Source organism: Nematolebias whitei, chromosome 11 (assembly GCF_014905685.2).
Source record: "Nematolebias whitei isolate Nwh7 chromosome 11, NemWhi1, whole genome shotgun sequence".
NCBI classification, from domain to species: Eukaryota; Metazoa; Chordata; class Actinopteri; order Cyprinodontiformes; family Rivulidae; genus Nematolebias; species Nematolebias whitei.
Genome location: NC_056508.1, coordinates 15,074,558 through 15,093,377, shown reverse-complemented (window position 1 = coordinate 15,093,377; position 18,820 = coordinate 15,074,558). Strand labels below are relative to the sequence as shown.

Below are 18,820 nucleotides of genomic sequence, written 5' to 3'. Positions count from 1 at the left end.
CACAGGAGGGACAGTGGTTTGGACATGTCCACAGGAGGGACAGTGGTCTGGACATGTCCAGAGGAGGGACAGTGGATATATTGGTAGATGAATGTTAGAAATGCAGCTGCCAGGAAAAAGACAAAGTGGAGATATATGGATGCAGTTAGAGAGGACATGGAGGTAGTTGGAGTGAGGAGGACCTGCTGTGTAGATCCCTCAAGATGGAAGAGAAGAAAGAAGAATGATATGGCCCCTCCAAAATATTATTATTATTATTAAAATAATAAATCCACTTTATTTTATTTTTTTAAGCAGCATTGCAACGTGTGGGTTATGAACATTTAAATATCACAATTTATTAAACAGTCAGCCAGGTGAACTGTGACTATAGGGGCGGCTGTGGCTGAGTGGTTAGAACAGTCGTTCTCCAATGCAAGAGTTGGGGGTTCAATTTCACCAACAGTCACATGCCAAAGTGTCCCTGGGCAAGACACTGAACCCCTCATTGCATCTGTGTGTCCCATCAGTGTACGAATGTGATAAAGCTCTGATTATTCTTTGTATAGATCTAGTAGTGCTGTATGAATGTGTAAATGAGGACACAGATTGTGTTGTAAAGAGCTGAGTGTCTTGAAAAGATAGAAAGACACTATGCAAGTACAGTCCACTATAATTCTGCAGATTGCAACAGAACCTTGTCTTATAGGTTTTATAGACCAGCTGAACTGAAGCCAAAGTGTTTGTGTCTGACGGTATTTTGCTGTGTGTTGTCTCCTCTGCAGGCCATGTATGTGTTTCTACACACAGTGAAGGGAACTCCTTTTGAAACTCCAGACCAAGGCAAAGCTCGCCTGCTCACACACTGGGAACAGATGGACTACGGTGTCCAGTTCACCTCATCACGCAAGTTCCTCACTATATCTCCCATTGTTCTGTAAGTACATGTGCCGCTACATGCCACAGCAGGATGACAGTTCTGTTGGATATGTGATCTTAGTGGGTGTTTACAAACTACAGAGGTGCTTGAAAGTTTGTGAACTCTTTATAATTTTCTATATTTCTGCATAAATTTGACCTAAAACATCATCAGATTTTCACACAGTCCTAAAAGTAGATAAAGAGAACCCAGTTAAACAAATGAGACAAAATATTATACTTGATAATATATTTATTGAGGAAAATGATCCAATATTATATATTTGTAAGTGATAAAAGTTTGTGAACCTTTGCTTTCAGTATCTGGTGTGACACCCAGATATTGTTGCGGGGGGCGCAACAATAACTACAACTAGATGTTTCTGGTAACTGATCAGTCCTGCTCACCTTGGAGGAACTTTAGTCCATTCCTCCGTACAGAACATCTTCAACTCTGGATGTTGGCGGTTTCCTCACATTAACTGCTGCTTCAGGTCCTTCCACAACATCTGGATTAGATTAAGGTCAGGACTTTGACTTGGTCATTCCAAAACATGAACTTTATTCTTCTTGAACCATTCTTTGGTAGAACCACTCGTGTGTTTAGGGTCATTGTGTTGCTGCATGACCCACCTTCTCTTGAGGTTCAGTTCATGGACACATGTTCTGACTTTTTCTTTTAGAATTCTCTGATATAATTCAGAATTCATTGTTCATCAATGATGACAAGCCGTCCTGGTCCAGATGCAGCAAAACAGGTCCAAACCATGATACTACCACCACCATGTTTCACAGATGGGATATTCTGCAGGAATGCAGAGTTTTCCTTTCTTCAAACATAACACTTTTCATTTAAACCAAAAAGTTTATTTTGGTCTCATCGTCCACAAAACTTTCTTCCAACAATCTTCAGACTTGTCCACATGATCTTTATCAAACTGCAGATGAGCAGCAATGTTCTTGTTGGAGAACAGTGTCTTCTTCTTCAACTCTGCCATGACACCATTGTTGTTCAGAGTTCTCCTGATGGACTCATGAACATCAGTCAGTGAGAGAGAGACCTTCAGTTGTTAGAAGTTACTCTGGAGTACTTTGTAACCTCACTGACTATTCCAGTCCTTGTTCTTGATCTTTGTTGGTCCACCACTCCTGGGGAGGGTAACAATGGTCTTGAATTTCCTCCATTTGTACACAATCTGTCTGACTGTGGATTGGTGGAGTCCAAACTCTTTACAGATGTTTTGTAACATTTTCCAGTCTGATGAGCATCAACATCTGTTTTTCTGAGCTCCTCAGAAATCTCCTTTGTTCCTCCATGATCCACTTCCACAAACATGTTGTGAAGATCAAACTTTGATAGATCCTGTTCTTTAAATCAAACAGGGTGAAACTCACACCTGATCATCATCCATTGATTGAAAACACCTGACTTTAATTTTACCTTCAAATTAACTGATAATCCTGAAGGTTCACATACTTTTACCATCACAAATACAATATATAATATTGGATCATTTTCCTCAATAAATAAATGACCAAGTATAATATTTTGTCTCATTTGTTTAACTGGGTTCTCTTTATCTACTTTTAGGACTGTGTGAAAATCTGATGATGTTTTAGGTCAAATTTATGCAGAAATACTGAAAATTATAAAGGTTTCACTAGGGCTGGGTACCTTTCTAAAAAAATCGGTACCGGTGTCGGTTCCTGGGCGGTTCTTTTTTCGGTACCAATTTTGTAATTACTATTAATTCTAACAAGAATAAAATTACGTTGCACATTACAGTACAAATTGTGAGTTTTATTTTTTAACTTTGGTGTTTTTCTATTCCAAGCAGTTCTATTTCATCCCTCCTGACCGCCAGAGGGCGGTGCTGAAAGCACTGAATGTTCCCTTCGCGCATGCGCTGATTCGAGTAATAATACCAACGGAGTCACAGGTGTGACACGGATGACCAATCAGAGGCTATATAGCCCGACGTCATCCGCTGCTCTGCTCCTATTTTCTTCTCGCGCGCGGTTCAATTCAGGGCTTCAGCCCTTTGGACCTTTTCTGAACTTTTTACCGTCGTCGGAAGCCCGACTGCCCGTTTGCGGGAGTAGCGTGTTCGCCCTCCTAGGGCTGCGACGGTTTAACCCTGTTCAAAGGTATTTCTGCTGTTTCGTTGGGAACTACGGCGGTTTCCGCCTCTCCCAAATTACAGCGTCTGACTACTATGTGTGTGATTCAACACCGGTGAGTAGTTTTCCTTATATTTCGCCGTTGGTTAGCGGTAGCGTTCGCTCCGCTCACGCTTGTTAGGAGACCTCCAACCGCGTGGTCGGCTGGACTGTGCTCCGACGTTGTTTATGACTACTATGTGTGTGATTTAACACTGGTGAGTAGTGGTTCTTTGCTTATATTTTGCTATTGGTTAGCGGTAGCGTTCGCTCCGCTCTTGTTTACTGGAGGCCTCCAACCGCGTGGTCGGTTGGACCGTGCTCCGAAGTTTTATTACGTAGCCAGCTGAGTTCCTGGCCTTGTTTTATTTGGTGAAGGCGAGTGTTCTCACCCCCTCTCCCAATTGTCGTCTTTTACCAGCTGAGCTAGTGGTGCTAGCTTCTCTGAGTTCTAACCTTGTTTTAATTGGTGAAGGCGAGTGTTCTCACCCCCTCTCCCAATTGTCCTCTTTTACCAGTTGAGCTAGTGGTGCTAGTCTCTCTGAGTTCTAACCTTGTTTTCATTGGTGAAGGCGAGCGTTCGCGCCCCCTCTCCCAATTGTCTTATTTTACCAGTTGAGCTAGTGGTGCTAGCCTCTCTGAGTTTTGACCTTGTTTTGATTGGTGAAGGCGAGCGTTCGCGCCCCCTCTCCCAATTGTCCTCTTTTACCAGCTGAGCTAGTGGTGCTAGCCCCTCTGAATATCTTGGGCATAGCTGGGTAAGGAGCATGGACGGCTCTCACTGCTGTACAGTCTGTGGAGCCATGCTCCAGATAGATGACGGTCACGACCTGTGTCCTGCCTGCCTTGGACATGACCATCTGGTGGATGCCCTGTCAGAGAACCCCTGCATGAATTGCAGCTTCATGTCGCATGCTGTGAGGGCGGCCCGGCTGGCCCAGTTTCGCCCCAAACTCGGCGATGACCTCCCGCCTTCTGGGCAGGAGGCTCCACCTAGGCGCTCGAAGCGCCGGACTGAGGCCGCAGTCTCTGTGGCCCCTCCTGGGAAGAAGCGAGCCAGGTCTGATAGGGGCCTCTCCACAAGGGTGGAGCAGCTCTCCGCTGAATTAGCGGAGATGAAGTCCCTTTTTCAGGTACACCAACTGGGAACCGAACCAGTGGCAGCAACTGGACTCTCCTCCCCACCCATGCCTGAACTGGCTGTGGAGGAGGATGTGCTATCCTTGGCTGCCTCTGCCTCTCACTTTTTAGGTGAGGAGGACGGGCATTCATCTCGAGTCTCAGAGACAGCTTCACTCTCTTCTTCTCGGAGTGCAGTTAGTGGGTCGGGTGACGGCTCGATGCAGGACATTATGCGTATGGCCCTGAGACAACTGCAGCTGGACGTCCCGCAACCAGAGGCGTCCACCCCTGGAAGTGCCTTCTTCAGGCGCGGACTGACCCCTCCTTCCTTTTCTGTCCCTCCATCAGAGGAGTTCCTGAGGGAGTTGCATGGTTGCTGGCGGGACCCCAAGGCCTTTGCGCGCCTCTCTGCAGATGGCAGTGTTGGCGGCCATGCATGAGCCGGCTGCAGCAGGCTTGGATCGCATGCCAGCGATAGAACCTGCTGTTGCCTCTCTCATCGTGTCACCAGATGAAGCTCTGCGCAGTCATGTTCGGTGCCCATGAGCTCAGTGTCGTGTCACGGATGAATTCCTCTGCAGAGCCTATGCCGCCGGAGCGCGTGCTGGCCGCCTAGGTAATTCCTTGGCACACCTAATGCTTGCCCTCTCCGCGTCCCTTCAGGGGACTAGTGGTGCGACAGCAGCGATGGGCTTTAACGATGCAGCGCTTCAGGCCTTTGCACTAATGACGAGGGAGCTTGGGCGTGTGATGTCCTCCTTGGTCCAAGCTCGCCGACAGGTCTGGTTAGCTCAGTCAGCATTGACTGAGCCATGCCGTAGAGCCCTCCGTAATGTCCCAGTGGTGCCGGGGGAGTTGTTCGGTTCGGCTGCCTTGGAAGCACTGGAACGGACTGTCCAGGCACGACAGAGAAGGCAGCAATTTTCAAGCCTTAGCAGGCCAATGCCCCCTCCACCTCCTCGGCATCCAAGGCACCTGTCGGCTGGCTCCAGCATGCAGCCGCCGCCTGGGGGTCATAACCGGCCGGGTGGTCCTTACCCTCATGCGGTTCAGCAAAGGCCCAGCAGGAGCTCTCGTGGGTTGGTCCACCGACCAGCTGGGCAGGCTCGGACCAGGGACTCTGGCTGCCGCCCCCCCCACGGCCCCTAGGGGTCGTGGAGGGAGACGGTGATGCCATCAGGCCGACCGTCGGATATTTCTCCCACCAGCAGCTCAGCTATTGGGTTGCTCACGCCGTGGACCCATGGGTGGTTGCCACTCTGACCCATGGTTACCGGCTACAGTTCCGACGGCGGCCTTGTATCTCAGGCCGGGTCAAGATGACTGTAATCGCCGACCCGGTGAAAGCTCAAGCACTAGACCAGGAACTTTCCGCCCTCCTGGCCAAGGGCGCAATAGAGGCAGTGGACCCTCTGCAACAACCCAGGGGCTATTACTCGACTTACTTCCTTGTGCAAAAGAAGACGGGCGGGTTTCGTCCCATTTTAGACCTGAGGGGACTCAACCAGTACCTAAAGGAGCTGCCCTTCCACATGCTCACAACAGCAGAAGTCCTTCAAGCTGTCACAAGGGAAGAATGGTTCACGTCTGTAGACCTGAAGGATGCATATTTTCATGTGCCTATTGCGGCAGAACATCGCCGCTTTCTCAGGTTTGCCTATCGGGGTCACCACTGGCAGTTCCGGGTACTTCCATTCGGGCTCTCTCTCTCCCCAAGGGTGTTCACTCGGTGCGTGAAGGCAGCCCTCTCTCCTCTGCAGGCCTGCGGAGTGAAGATTCTGCCGTACTTAGACGATTGGCTTCTCTGCGCCCCGTCTCAGGCCTGTGCCTTTCACGACACAAACCGCCTGCTCGCTCATATGTCCCAGTTAGGCCTCAATGTCAACCTGGAGAAGAGCTGCCTGATCCCTTCCCAGACGACCACCTTTCTTGGGGTGGTTCTGGATTCATCTTCAATGAGAGCTCGCCCATCCGCTCAAAGGGTGGCCGGCATACTCCAGCTGGTCAATCGGTTCAGGCTGGGCAAGCAGCTCCCCTATGTTGCCTTCCTGCAACTACTCGGCAAGCTGACATCAGTCACTCGGGTGGTGCCCTTAGGCCTGCTGTCACTTCGCCCCTTGCAGAGGTGGCTCAACAGCTTTCGCCTGGATGCCAGGCTGCACAGGCATCGCAAGCTCACAGTGACGTGGTCATGTCTTCATGCCTTGACTCCATGGAGGGACGAAGATTATTTGTCCAGGGGTGTCCCCATGGGAGTGGTAGTGTGTCGCAGGGAAGTGGTCACAACGGATGCCAGCTCCATGGGATGGGGGGCTGTATGGCAACGCAGAGCGGTTCAGGGCCGCTGGGGTCAAAGAGACCATTCCAAGCATATAAATGTGCTGGAGCTGCGTGCAGTGCACTTGGCACTCAGGCACTTCCTGCCTCACCTGGAAGGGAGGCATGTACTTGTTCGGTCAGACAACACCTCTGTTGTCTACCACATCAACCATCAGGGGGGCACCAGGTCAGCACAACTTCTGAGTGTGTCCAGAGAGCTCCTGGAATGGGCCTCTCCTCGCCTGTCCACCCTGCGGGCAGCGTACTTGCCAGGGCGACACAATCAGGTCGCAGATTTTCTCTCCCGCCAAGAGTCCCCTCCGGGAGAGTGGTCCCTCCACAGAGACATAGTGCTGATGATCTGGGACCGTTTTGGTCAGGCAGAGATAGACCTGTTTGCGACGGAAGAGTCGACTCAGTGTCCCCTATGGTACTCTCTTATGGGGGCGTCGGGTGCGCTAGGCCAGGACGCATTGGCTCATCCTTGGCCAAGGGTCCTTCTATATGCCTTTCCACCCCTTTCTCTAATTTGGCCAACCCTTCAGAGAGTCCTCGAGGAGGGCCACAGGATGCTGCTGGTGGCTCCGTATTGGCCAGCGCGACCATGGTTCCCACTGCTACGAAGTCTATGTCAGGGCGTCCCATGGTGTCTTCCGACCAGAAGGGACTTGCTGTCTCAGTTGGGGGGACTGATATGGCACCCCAATCCTCAACGTCTTCGGCTGTGGGTGTGGCCACTGCAAGGCTAGGACAGCAGCTGACTGGAGTTTCGAGCCCCGTCAGACGCACCATCCTGGGCGCCAGGGCACCCTCTACTCGTCAGCAGTACGAAAACAGGTGGCGCCTGTTTTCCCAATGGTGTTCGGATCACAACAAGGATCCAGTCTCCTGTACAATACCCACCATTCTGGAGTTTCTCCAGTCTCTACTTGGTAAGGGTCGCTGTCCTTCGACGCTTAAAGTTTATGTAGCGGCAATATCATCTAATCACGCTGGCATTGATGGCTGTACGGTAGGGAGCCATAATCTAGTCTCTCTTTTTCTGCGTGGTGCCCGTAGGTCACACCCGCCGACAGCTCCACGAGCACCAGGTTGGGACCTTCCCTTGGTTCTCGAAGCTCTGTGCCGTCCTCCTTTCGAGCCTCTGTCGCAGGCGGACCTCAAGTGGCTTTCATGTAAGACGGCTTTTTTGTTGGCTATTACCTCAGCAAAGAGGGTCAGCGAGCTACATGCTCTCTCAATTAGCCCCTCATGTCTCAGGTGGGGCCCTGAGGGCTCGTGTGTTACCTTGTGGCCAAACATTGCATTCGTACCAAAGGTGTTGTCTCACTCTCACTCTAACCAACCGTTGAGGCTGGCACGTTTTCAGCCTGCGCCTGGTGAGGGGTCTGCATTATTGTGCCCGGTAAGGGCACTGGAGGCATATGTTGCAGCTACTGCTGTGATAAGGCATTCAGACCAGCTGTTTGTGTGTTATGGAGGCCCTAGGTTAGGCTGTCCTCTTTCCAAACAGCGCCTCTCCCACTGGATCGTGGACGTCATCTGCCACGCCTATGCTGCAGGGCCCGGCTCCCTGCCGGTCGGCTTGAAGGCTCACTCTACCAGGAGCGTCTCCGCTTCCTGGGCTGCCCTGAGAGGGGTTCCGCTGGAAGCAATATGTGCTGCTGCATCATGGGCTTCCCCAAGCACGTTCACCAGATTTTATAGAGTTAACGTGGCCACCCCTCATCCCCTGGGCCAGGTTCTTCTACAAGGGTCCTCTGGGCCTCCTCAGTGAGGTAGGTGTTAGGATTCCTTGTGACATCGTTGATATTAGTCATTCAGTGCTTTCAGCACCGCCCTCTGGCGGTCAGGAGGGATGAAATAGAACGAAAGTTACGTATGTAACTACGGTTCTATGAATCCCGGATGACCGCCAGAGCTTCTCCGTCACTCAGAATCCTTGCGTTTCGCGAGAAGATTCGCGAGGTGACGCTAGCAGCAGCCCCGACGCTCGTTCCCTCCCGGGGAGCGCAGTGTTGGAAAGTGGGAGGCCGAGCGGATGCTCGACTCCCCCGGGGTTTCCCGCCTCAGCGACCACATCGCTCCCTGCCGTGGGCGCGCTCCTCTCGGAGCTGCCCGCCATTATCCGGGAAGCTGCTAGCGTTAAGGGGCTCTCCGTCCCCTCACCCCCCCCGCTCAGATCGGATGATCTTGCGGGAAGGTTTGGCTCCACGCCGGCTCGCCGTCCTGATCCCATTTGGCCTCGTTTTCCTGCGGTGACAGCGTACTGGAACGAGGCCGCAGCCGGTCCTGGTAGGTTAAGGGCGCCCGTCTCCACTTACGCCCCCATCACCAGAGTGGAGGGGTTCACCGAGCGGGGTTTTCCCTCGGTACCCCCCCTTGAGCCAAGCCTCGCGGAAGCCTTCGGAGCGAAGATGTCCAGGCTGGAGAAGCGTCCCGTCCCTCCGGGGAAACACGACCAGGTGGCGACCGCGCTCTCCAACAGAGCCCACCAGTGTGCTTTTCAGGCGGCCGCGGCTAACAACAACGTGGCGCTGTTAGCATTTAGCATGTCAAAGAGGCTGGAGGCCTCAGGCCTGCCGGAGGAGACGAAGAGCTCCCTGTGTAAATCGGCAGACGCCGTCCTCAACATGTGCGCCGCTTCCACGGTTTGCCTGTCGAGGATTGCTTCATGGATGACGGTAATCCAACGCTCCATCTGGCTCCGTCACTCCCCATTGCTGCCGGAAAAGCTGCACAAGGACCTCATGGAGGGCCCCATCTCATCGGACGCGCTGTTCGGAAGCAGCTTGAAGACCATGCTGGCGAACTCCAAGCAGTCGGAGGAGATGTCGGAAGCGGTACGTCATCTCATCAAGCCGCGCGGCTCATCCCGTCCCCCAGCTCGCTGGAAGGATCGTCGAGAGCAGAGGCAGAAGCACCGACGCTCCACGGCAGCAGCAGCTTCGTCTCGCCCAGCTCCACCACCAGCCCCGCCCGCCAGAGACCACCCCTCCTCAGCCCGGCAGCCTGCACTTCAGCGCTTCCCCAGAGATCGCCTGCAGACGGCGCTCGGGCCCAACAAACCGCAGAGCTCACGAGGGAGAAGGTTTAAGAAATGACGGTCTGCGGGGGATGTGTGTATGAACGAAACAGGAAGTGAAATAAATGATTTTTCAAAAATCAGAATGCCTGTTTTTAGCCAGTCTGTAAGTTCGGATGAGCTCACAGCCGCTACACACACATCCTCCACACAGAGAGAGCCGGTGTCCTTAAATAAAGGTTTTTTAAACCCACCGCCGCTCCTTCACATGCCCAGACGCTCACGTGACACCACGGTAAGCGAAATATCTTGTTGTCAAACAGAACCGCACGATCACCACTCAAACGGTGTTAAACGCGCACCCGAGCGAGACAAGCACCGTCCATCCAAACGACACTGTGCCGATGATGCACGCACAGCTGCCCGGCGCTCACCGGCTCACATCGGGATAAATGTGGGACCGCAGGCCGGGTCCGGTGGAGGTCCCCGCTCTCAGCAAAAACAACACACGTTTTTCCTGAATAAACGCGAACAGCCGTCATCCATCGCGTCTCAGCGATCGGCAGCTCACGGCGGCATAAGCGTGAGACAGCTGAATGAATCCAACGACGGGCCCCGCCCTCAGCGAGAGCGGCGCGCGTCCCTCCAGAGAAAACGTGCGCTCCCGCGAAGTTCACAACCTTCACTTCGACAGCACGGCGTTGACGACGTCACGCCCTCCACCTCTCAACGTTCGCACAGCGACGTTAAACGTGCAGCCTCTGGACGTCACCAGCTGACACACGCCTCGCCTCAGCACACACCGCCCCGCCCGGACATGAAGGTTGGTCCGCGATCCAGTCACAGCGCACGGGCGCGCGCAGAACAGCCCTTTCGAGGAAGCCTCGCCTTGGGTCACGCGGAAAACATTTCCGCGACGCATGACGGCGGTCGAGGCGGAGGTTTGGATGACATCCGTTCAAAACACGGCACATCATTTAAACGCACGTCCACTCCACGAACGTCACGCAGAGTGGTTAAAAACATGCTCACCGGACAGATGGATGGACAGAGTGTTATGCAAGGGTTACACGCTGCAGTTTGCAACCCGACCCCCTCCGTTCGGAGGAGTTATAGAGACGGTCCTGTCATCACCAGACCAAGTCTCAGCCTTAAATGCAGAAGTCCAGGAGCTTCTGATAAAAGGTGTAATCTCAAGAGTTCCCAACGAGGAGGAAAACACAGGGTTTTACTCACGCTACTTCCTGGTCCCCAAAAAGACCGGAGGGATGAGACCGATTCTGGATCTGTCAGCTTTCAACAAAGCGATCATGAACAGACCGTTTCACATGCTGACAACCAGACAGCTGTTGGACAACATCCAAAAAAACGACTGGTTTGTTTCCATCGATCTAAAAGATGCTTATTTTCACATACCAATCATCCAAAAACACAGAAAATTTCTGCGTTTCGCCTTTCAAGGGATGAAGTACCAGTACAACAGGCTGCCTTTCGGGTACTCCCTCGCACCTCGCACGTTCTCAAAGTGTGTGGAGACAGCCCTGCATCCACTGCACAGAGCAGGGATGAGAGTTTTGTTTTACCTGGACGACCTGCTGCTCCTGTCTCACTCCAGACAGGAAGCATTGATACAGGCTCAGGTGTTGGCATCACACCTGCTAAATCTGGGCTTCGCCATAAATTGGAAGAAAAGCTCGATTTTCCCGGCCCAGACAATTGTTTATCTGGGAGTGGAATTAAATTCAATTACCATGACGGCTCGCTTATCACAAACAAGAATCGACACTCTAAAAAACCAATTACGCCACGTAAGACCTGGCAAAGTGGTAACAGCTGTCTCCGTCATGAAGCTGTTGGGAATGATGTCATCAGCCCACACAGTGGTCCCGCTGGGTTTGTTACACATGAGGCGCCTCCAGAGGTGGTTTACGCGCCTGCGTGTGGATCCAGTAAAACAAAAGAGACGGATGATCACTGTCCCTCCCTCCGTGAGAGCAGACCTCCGACACTGGGGAAACACCCTGGCTCTGTCAGAGGGAGTCCCCGTCAGCAAACCCTCGACACACGTGTCAGTCTTCACGGACGCGTCTCTGTCAGGTTGGGGGGGGACATGCCTATCTCAAGCAGTAGGGGCGCTGTGGCCCCACCGCACATCAGCCCACATCAATGTTTTGGAGTGTCGCACAGTGCTGAATGTGATTCAGCATTTTGCTCCCGTGCTACAGAATCAACACGTGTTGATTCACACAGACAACATGGTGACTGCTGCGTACATAAACCGCCAGGGGGGTGTGCGTTCAGCCCAGATGCTACACATTGCACGGAAGCTACTGTGTTGGGCTCACCAAAATCTGCTTTCCATCAGAGCGGTTTACATACCCGGCGTTCTGAACAGAGGAGCAGACGTGATGTCCAGGGGCGGCCCACGTCACGCGGACTGGACCCTCCATCCAGACCTGATGTTTCAGACGTGGCAGAAGTTTGGCAAAGCAGCTGTGGACCTGTTTGCGACGCGAGAGAACGCTCAGTGCCAGTTATGGTTTTCCCTGAGCCCTCGAGACGATCCACCGCTGGGGGTGGATGCATTTGCCCACAGCCCGTGGCCCAAAACGCTTCTGTACGCGTTCCCTCCTCCTCCTCTGATTTTACGGTTCCTGAACCGAGTTCAGGAGGAGGGACTGACAGCTCTCCTGGTAGCTCCCGAGCGCGTGAACGCACCATGGTTCCCGGTCCTGCAACGTCTGTTGTCAGGTCGCCCGTGGAAACTGCCATGGAGGGAAGATGCTCTCCTTCAAGCAGGAGGAGCGATCAGGAGTTACCCGGAAATAGGCCAGCACCTGTGGGTCTGGCCGCTGAGCGGTCCCGCTTAGAGAGGATGGGTCTCCCTCAGGAGGTAGTGCGCACAATTCAAGATTCACGTGCTGCATCTACCACAGCCCTGTACACATCAAAGTGGACGGCTTTTCAGCGCTGGTGTACAGAGAAAGGTCTGGAGGCCACCTCATGTCCATTAGGTGGCGTGCTGTCCTTTCTTCAACAGCTGATGGATAGGAAGTTGGCGTTCAGCACGATTAAAACGTACGCTGCAGCCATCTCTTCCTGCCACGAAGGGTTCGGGGACAGAACAGCTTTTAACCACCCGCTGATGAAGCGGTTTTTAAAAGGTGTACAAAGACATAGACCGGTTTCACGCCCACTCGTTCCACAGTGGGATTTAACGCTGGTCCTGCGAGCCCTGATCAAAGCTCCTTTTGAGCCTCTGGATCAAGTTTCACTTAAATTCCTGTCTCTTAAAACAGCCCTGCTGCTGGCTTTAACATCCGCCAAGAGGGTGAGTGATTTATCTGCCCTCTCTGCCGCTCCGTCATGTCTCAGAATCCAGGCTGACGGTAGTTCAGCTGAATTAAGACCAAACCCAGCCTTTATGCCTAAAAGCATCACGAGCTCTTTTAAATCGAGACAGATATCGTTGGAGGGATTCTTCCCTCCCCCCCACAGATCAGAAGAAGAAGCATCTTTTCATCTTCTCTGTCCGGTGCGGGCGTTATCGTGTTACATAGCGCGCACAGCTGCAATGCGTCAAACTCAACATTTGTTTGTGCATTATAGAGATGCATCCGCAGGCCGCCCGTTATCCACCCAGCGCTTGTCACACTGGCTGTGTGAGGCCATTTCTGAAGCCTACAGAGCATCAGATCTGGAGCCTCCTGTCAACCTCAAAGCACACTCAACCAGGGGTATCGCATCTTCGACTGCTCTGCATAATGGTATGTCAATGCAGGACATTTGCACTGCGGCTGCATGGTCATCACCCTGCTCATTTATTCGCTTTTACCTACGTGATGTGACGGCTCGTTCCATGACACATTCTGTCCTTAGTGCTCTAACAGAATGAATATTGTTGTTCTCATGGAACTCTGTTTAAGCTCACATCTGTCTGCATGCATTACAGTGTGAGATGTTGTTATCAGCCACAAGTTGTGTCTGTGATTCGGTTCTATTGTCACTAATCAGTTCATGACTATTGTTACCAATCAGTTCATTTGTTCAATAATCAGTTCATTGATATTAATCTGTTTATACTGTTCAATCATGAATCAGTTGCTTCATGCCCCCCCCCCCCCTCCTCTTTTCAATATCTTCCCCGTTGAAGTTTTTCCGGGGCATTCATGCTGTCAGAACGCATAGTTGCACAACATGCGTCTGTGCATGGCACACAATTACGCGATGCGTAATTATGCACATGGGGAACTGAGTGGCAGACGTTTTTTGGGCAAGCTTCCGCTTCTTACTGGGTTCGAATGGACCCAGTGAGGCGAGGACCACATCCGCTTCGCCCTTAACCCATCAGCGACAGCCTTAAAGGGCGAAGCCTATATGACATAGAACGTTGGTTACGTACTGTAACCCCAGATTCTATGAATATAGGCGTAGCCCTTTAAGCGTCGGGCCTCACTGGCTCCTGAATAGCTGAAGAAAAGAATAAGCTATTTGGGAGCAGATTACCCGCTCTTAACGTAATTTATACGGATCGGGTGGGGCCCACACAGCAGGTGGGCGTGGACTAATTTTTTTCAGTACGATGCTTGCGCATAACGGGATAAACCCATCAGCGACAGCCTTAAAGGGCTACGCCTATATTCATAGAATCTGGGGTTACAGTACGTAACCAACGATTTATGATTTGTTGAAATTACTTGAAAGTTGCAGGACGGGAATCACGCTGAAAAACATACGGAAGAAAAATGTATGACAATAGAGTGAATGCTTCATAAACATTCACACAGCTAGAAGAAAGTGGTTCTAACGGGCCGTGGTTGGTCCAGGTCACGTGACGGTGGCTCTGAATTTGTGTTTGCTGCAGGCGTTTAAATGACTCCTTCTCCAGAACGGGCTCTGCATGCAAATCAGTCAGCTGAACAACAAACCGGGACATGAGCAGGTCACCTGATGTTCCCGTCACATCCACTCCCCTGAACTCTGTCACCAGTGAACCAGTTCACTGGTTCTGCTGATTCACACGTACTGAAGCTTTGTGACAGCTTCAGTCAGCTCCAAAGACAATAAAAATAATGAAACATTGCACTTTAAAGGCAACTCATCCATAAAACCTCCAGGTTTGATCAACGTTATTGTGAGAGAACCTTTTTTTTTTTTTACCGGATTAGAATTTAGACAATCCAGTTCAGTGAAACACTTAGACCAGGGTGCCCAATACGTCGAGCGTGATCTACCGGTCAATCTCACAGGTATTATGGGTAGTTCCCATGGCATGAAAAAAAAAAACAGATGTCAGCCTGTCATCCATCCTCATTATGAAATTTGTTACTTGATCCACATGCAGGGCAGCCAGTCACAGCCCTCTCTCTCAAACCAGGTCTCAGAGTGGAGATATTCTTTGGGAAAAGCCCCCACCTCCATCCACCCCAGGTGTGAAATTCTCGGTGTGTGAAGTCTCACATACAGGCGGCTGCAGTCCAAAGTTTTCCTGCACTAACAACAGTTATAATAAATGTAACAACGGTTATAATAAATGTAACAACGGTTATAATAAATGTAACAACGGTTATAATAAATGTCAGAGAGCAGAGTGTTTTTGTGCTGCTCACCCTTTTTCAGCATGTAGAAGTAAAACTAATAAAATCCAGGGTCCAAAGAGATCTCGGTGTGTTCATCATCAGTTTAGACTAACTGTCATGCAGACGCTGCATGTGCAATGAATGCAGCTGAGCCTCAGGGTTGCCAGATAAATTTAAAATGTCTTAATTACCCCCTTATTTCTCGTCCGCCTTGGACGAGAAAGAAAATCTACCACAGTGTACAAACCGAATTCCAAAAAAGTTGGGACACCAAACAAATTGTGAATAAAAACTGAATGCAATGATGTGGAGGTGCCAACATCTAATATTTTATTCAGAATAGAACACAAATCACAGATCAAAAGTTTAAACTGAGAGAATGTATCATTTTAAGGGAAAAATCTGTTGTTTACAAATTTCATGGCGTCATCAAATCCCAAAAAAGTTGGGACAAGTCCATTTTTACCACTGTGTGGCATCCCCCCTTCTTCTTACAACACTCAACAGACGTCTGGGGACAGAGGAGACCAGTTTCTCAAGTTTAGAAATAGGAATGCTCTCCCATTCATGTCTAATACAGGCCTCTAACTGTTCAATCGTCTTGGGCCTTCTTTGTTGCACTTTCCTCTTTATGATGCGCCAAATGTTCTCTATAGGTGAAAGATCTGGACTGCAGGCTGGCCATTTCAGTACCCGGGTCCTTCTCCTACGTAGCCATGATGTTGTGATTGCTGCAGAATGTGGTCTGGCATTATCGTGTTGAAAAATGCAGGGTCTTCCCTGAAAGAGATGATGTCTAGATGGGAGCATATGTTGTTCTAGAACCTGAACATAGTTCTCTGCATTAATGGTGCCTTTCCAGACATGCAAGCTGCCCATGCCACAAGCGCTCATGCAACCCCATACCATCAGTGATGCAGGTTTCTGAACGGAGCGTTGATAACAACTTGGGCTATCCTTGTCCTCTCTGGTCCAGATGACATGGCGTCCCAGTGTTCCATAAAGAACTTCAAATCGTGACTCATCTGACCACAGAACAGTCCTCCATTTTGCCACACTCCATTTTAAATGACCCCTGGCCCAGTGCAAACGTCTGAGCTTGTGGAGCTTGCTTAGAAATGGCTTCCTTTTTGCACTGTAGAGTTTCAGCTGGCAACAGCGGATGGCACGGTGGATTGTGTTTACTGACAATGCTTTCTGGAAGTATTCCTGAGCCCATTCTGTTATTTCCTTGACAGTGGCATTCCTGTTTGAGGTGCAGTGACGTTTAAGGGTCCGGAGATCACGAGCATCCAGTAGAGTTTTACGGCCTTGACCCTTACGCACAGCGATTGTTCCAGATTCTCTGAATCTTTTGATGATGTTATGCACGGTTGATGATGATAACTTAAATGTCTTTGCTATTTTACGCTGGGTAACACCATTCTGGTGTTGCTGCACTATCTTTCTGTGCATCAATGGTGGAATTGGTGATCCTCTTACCATCTTGGCTTCTGAGAGACACTGGGTATAAAAAGAGCTTCTCAGAGTGTCAATCATGTTGTCAGTTGACCTAATTAGTGTTAATTGGTCTTCCAGCTGTTCGTTATATGCTCAATTTCCTTTTTCCAGCCACTTATTGCTACTTGTCCCAACTTTTTTGGGATTTGTTGACACTGTGAAATTTTGAATCAACATATTTTTCCTTTAAAATGTTACATTTACTCAGATTAAACTTTTGATCTGTCATCTATGTTATATTACGAATAAAATATTGACATTTGCCATCTCCACATCATTGCATTCAGTTTTTATTCACAATTTGTTTAGTGTCCCAACTTTTTTGGAATCCAGTTTGTAAATCTTACCAACTTGAATATCTTGCATCAAAAACATTAAGGTTTACTTTAATCTCCTGTTCAATTCCAGTTCAGAAAAACGCTCATCTCAAGAACTACAAACATTCAAATCCTTCAGCGACATCAGCCATGGGCTTGTAGTTCTTTGATCATCCAGTCCACGTCTTTGTGCCTTAAAGCGCCAGTATACTCCTGTGTACATCCGTTCACGCATACGTACACGTGTACTTTACGCAGAGGGTTCAGACTTCATACTCGAACGTCCACCCTGAGCTGCTGCAGTCAGCTCCACAGACGAGGGGCGTTTACCTTCGGGACAAATTGAAGTTGCCGATTGGTCATTTGCTGACACGCCTACTGGATTGATTGACAGGTCGCAGCAGTGTTCTGTGTTTATATGTTGTTAATAAAAAGATCTAAAAACAAACAAACAAAAAACTGGGAGTGCTGGCCCTGCAGCCCACAAATCAGACCAGCCCACCAGGAAGTCTCCAGACCCTCCCGCAGCCACGCTGGACCTGAGTTTAATTCGCTCGTGACAAATTCCTTAATTTCTCACCATTTCGGTCATGGCATCAACGGAGGAGGAAGAGATCACTGCCTCTTGGCAAAAAAACAAAAGAAAAGGCCAGATCAGGGATGAAGAAGGGGAATTTAATACATTGGTGTCGCATACAAAACAGTCCGTCGCCGGACAGTTTATTATGCGACACTGCGTACACGGTCGTAAAAATTGAGCTTTGCACTACATGCCCTGCGGGGGTACGCTCGTACCTCTGCGTACGTACGTGTGTATCTCCGCACATGGACGTACGCGGGAGTATACTGGGGGCTTTAGTCTTCTTGGAGCTACAGGCCCTTTTAGCATCACTTAGTTTGATTCCAGAGGGTTGTTTAATCCGAACACTCAGTCAAATTATCAGATATGAAGATTTAAATGATGCTTGTAAACTGATGCATTTACTAGAACACAGAAATTATACATCCAGTGAGGAAGGGGATGAAAAAAATCATACTTTTGTTCTTTCACACTGTTTCCGTTCAGATTTTAGAGCACTATTTAAACCAGAACACTGGTTTAGTTTTTGTCATGGCAGCAAAAATCAAAGCAGCCCGTTACATCTTCCCTTAATTTTTTATGACGGGCTGAGTTGAAACTGACGGCTTGTTTGCTCTTTTTGCAGGTATATTCTCGCCAGTTTCTATACGAAGTACGATCCGACACATTTCTTCATCAACACGTGCTCCCTCCTCACCGTCCTCCTGCCAAAACTGCCTCAGTTCCACGGAGTACGGCTGTTTGGCATCAACAAATATTAACTGGATCTGAAAACACTGGACTTCTCGTTTCGTGTTCCTGCTGGACTGTTTTCTGTTTCCAAGATGAGACGAGTGTGGAGCGTTCTTAAGAGCGGAGAAACTTTGTGTTGTCAAAGTAAATATATTCCTGATATTAAATCAAAACTCATGTTTTTGTCAAGAGCAAAGCTGCTTTCAGCTGTTCATTCACTTTTTTTTTTTTGCACTGGCTGCAAGTTTGTAAAGATAAGTTTCAAATTCTTGCCATAATTGTGAATTAATCTTTTCATTCATTTTATTTATTTTTTAATATTATTGCAGTGTGTATTTACACATCAAACACTTTGCCTTAATACCCAAAATAAAGTCCTGTACTGTTTGAACGGTTCTGGATATTCACTGTGCAGAAGCCACATGATCCCAGGGAAAAAACACCTGCTGAATTATTTTGTCCAGATTTTTCTTCCCATGTTCGTCCCTCACACGTGGGCCAGTATGAGGACAGCAGGACAGTGGTGAGATGTGCTGTAGGAGTGACCAATAGCTTCAAGGTGGAGATGGGAGTGCATCAAGGATTGGCT

General features: G+C 49.8%; 1 protein-coding gene across 1 annotated transcript in view; it reads left to right on the top strand.

Moving 5' to 3' along the window:
• ormdl2 (ORMDL sphingolipid biosynthesis regulator 2) overlaps positions 1 to 18,591 on the top strand; it is a 29,348-nt gene extending 10,757 nt beyond the window's left edge. The window contains exons 3-4 of the mRNA XM_037684688.1: positions 765 to 916; positions 18,125 to 18,591. Of these exons, the coding sequence (XP_037540616.1) occupies positions 765 to 916; positions 18,125 to 18,260 (288 nt within the window). The 3' untranslated portion in view covers positions 18,261 to 18,591. The remainder of the gene's footprint in view (positions 1 to 764; positions 917 to 18,124) is intronic.
• The last annotated feature ends 229 nt before the right edge of the window (positions 18,592 to 18,820 follow it).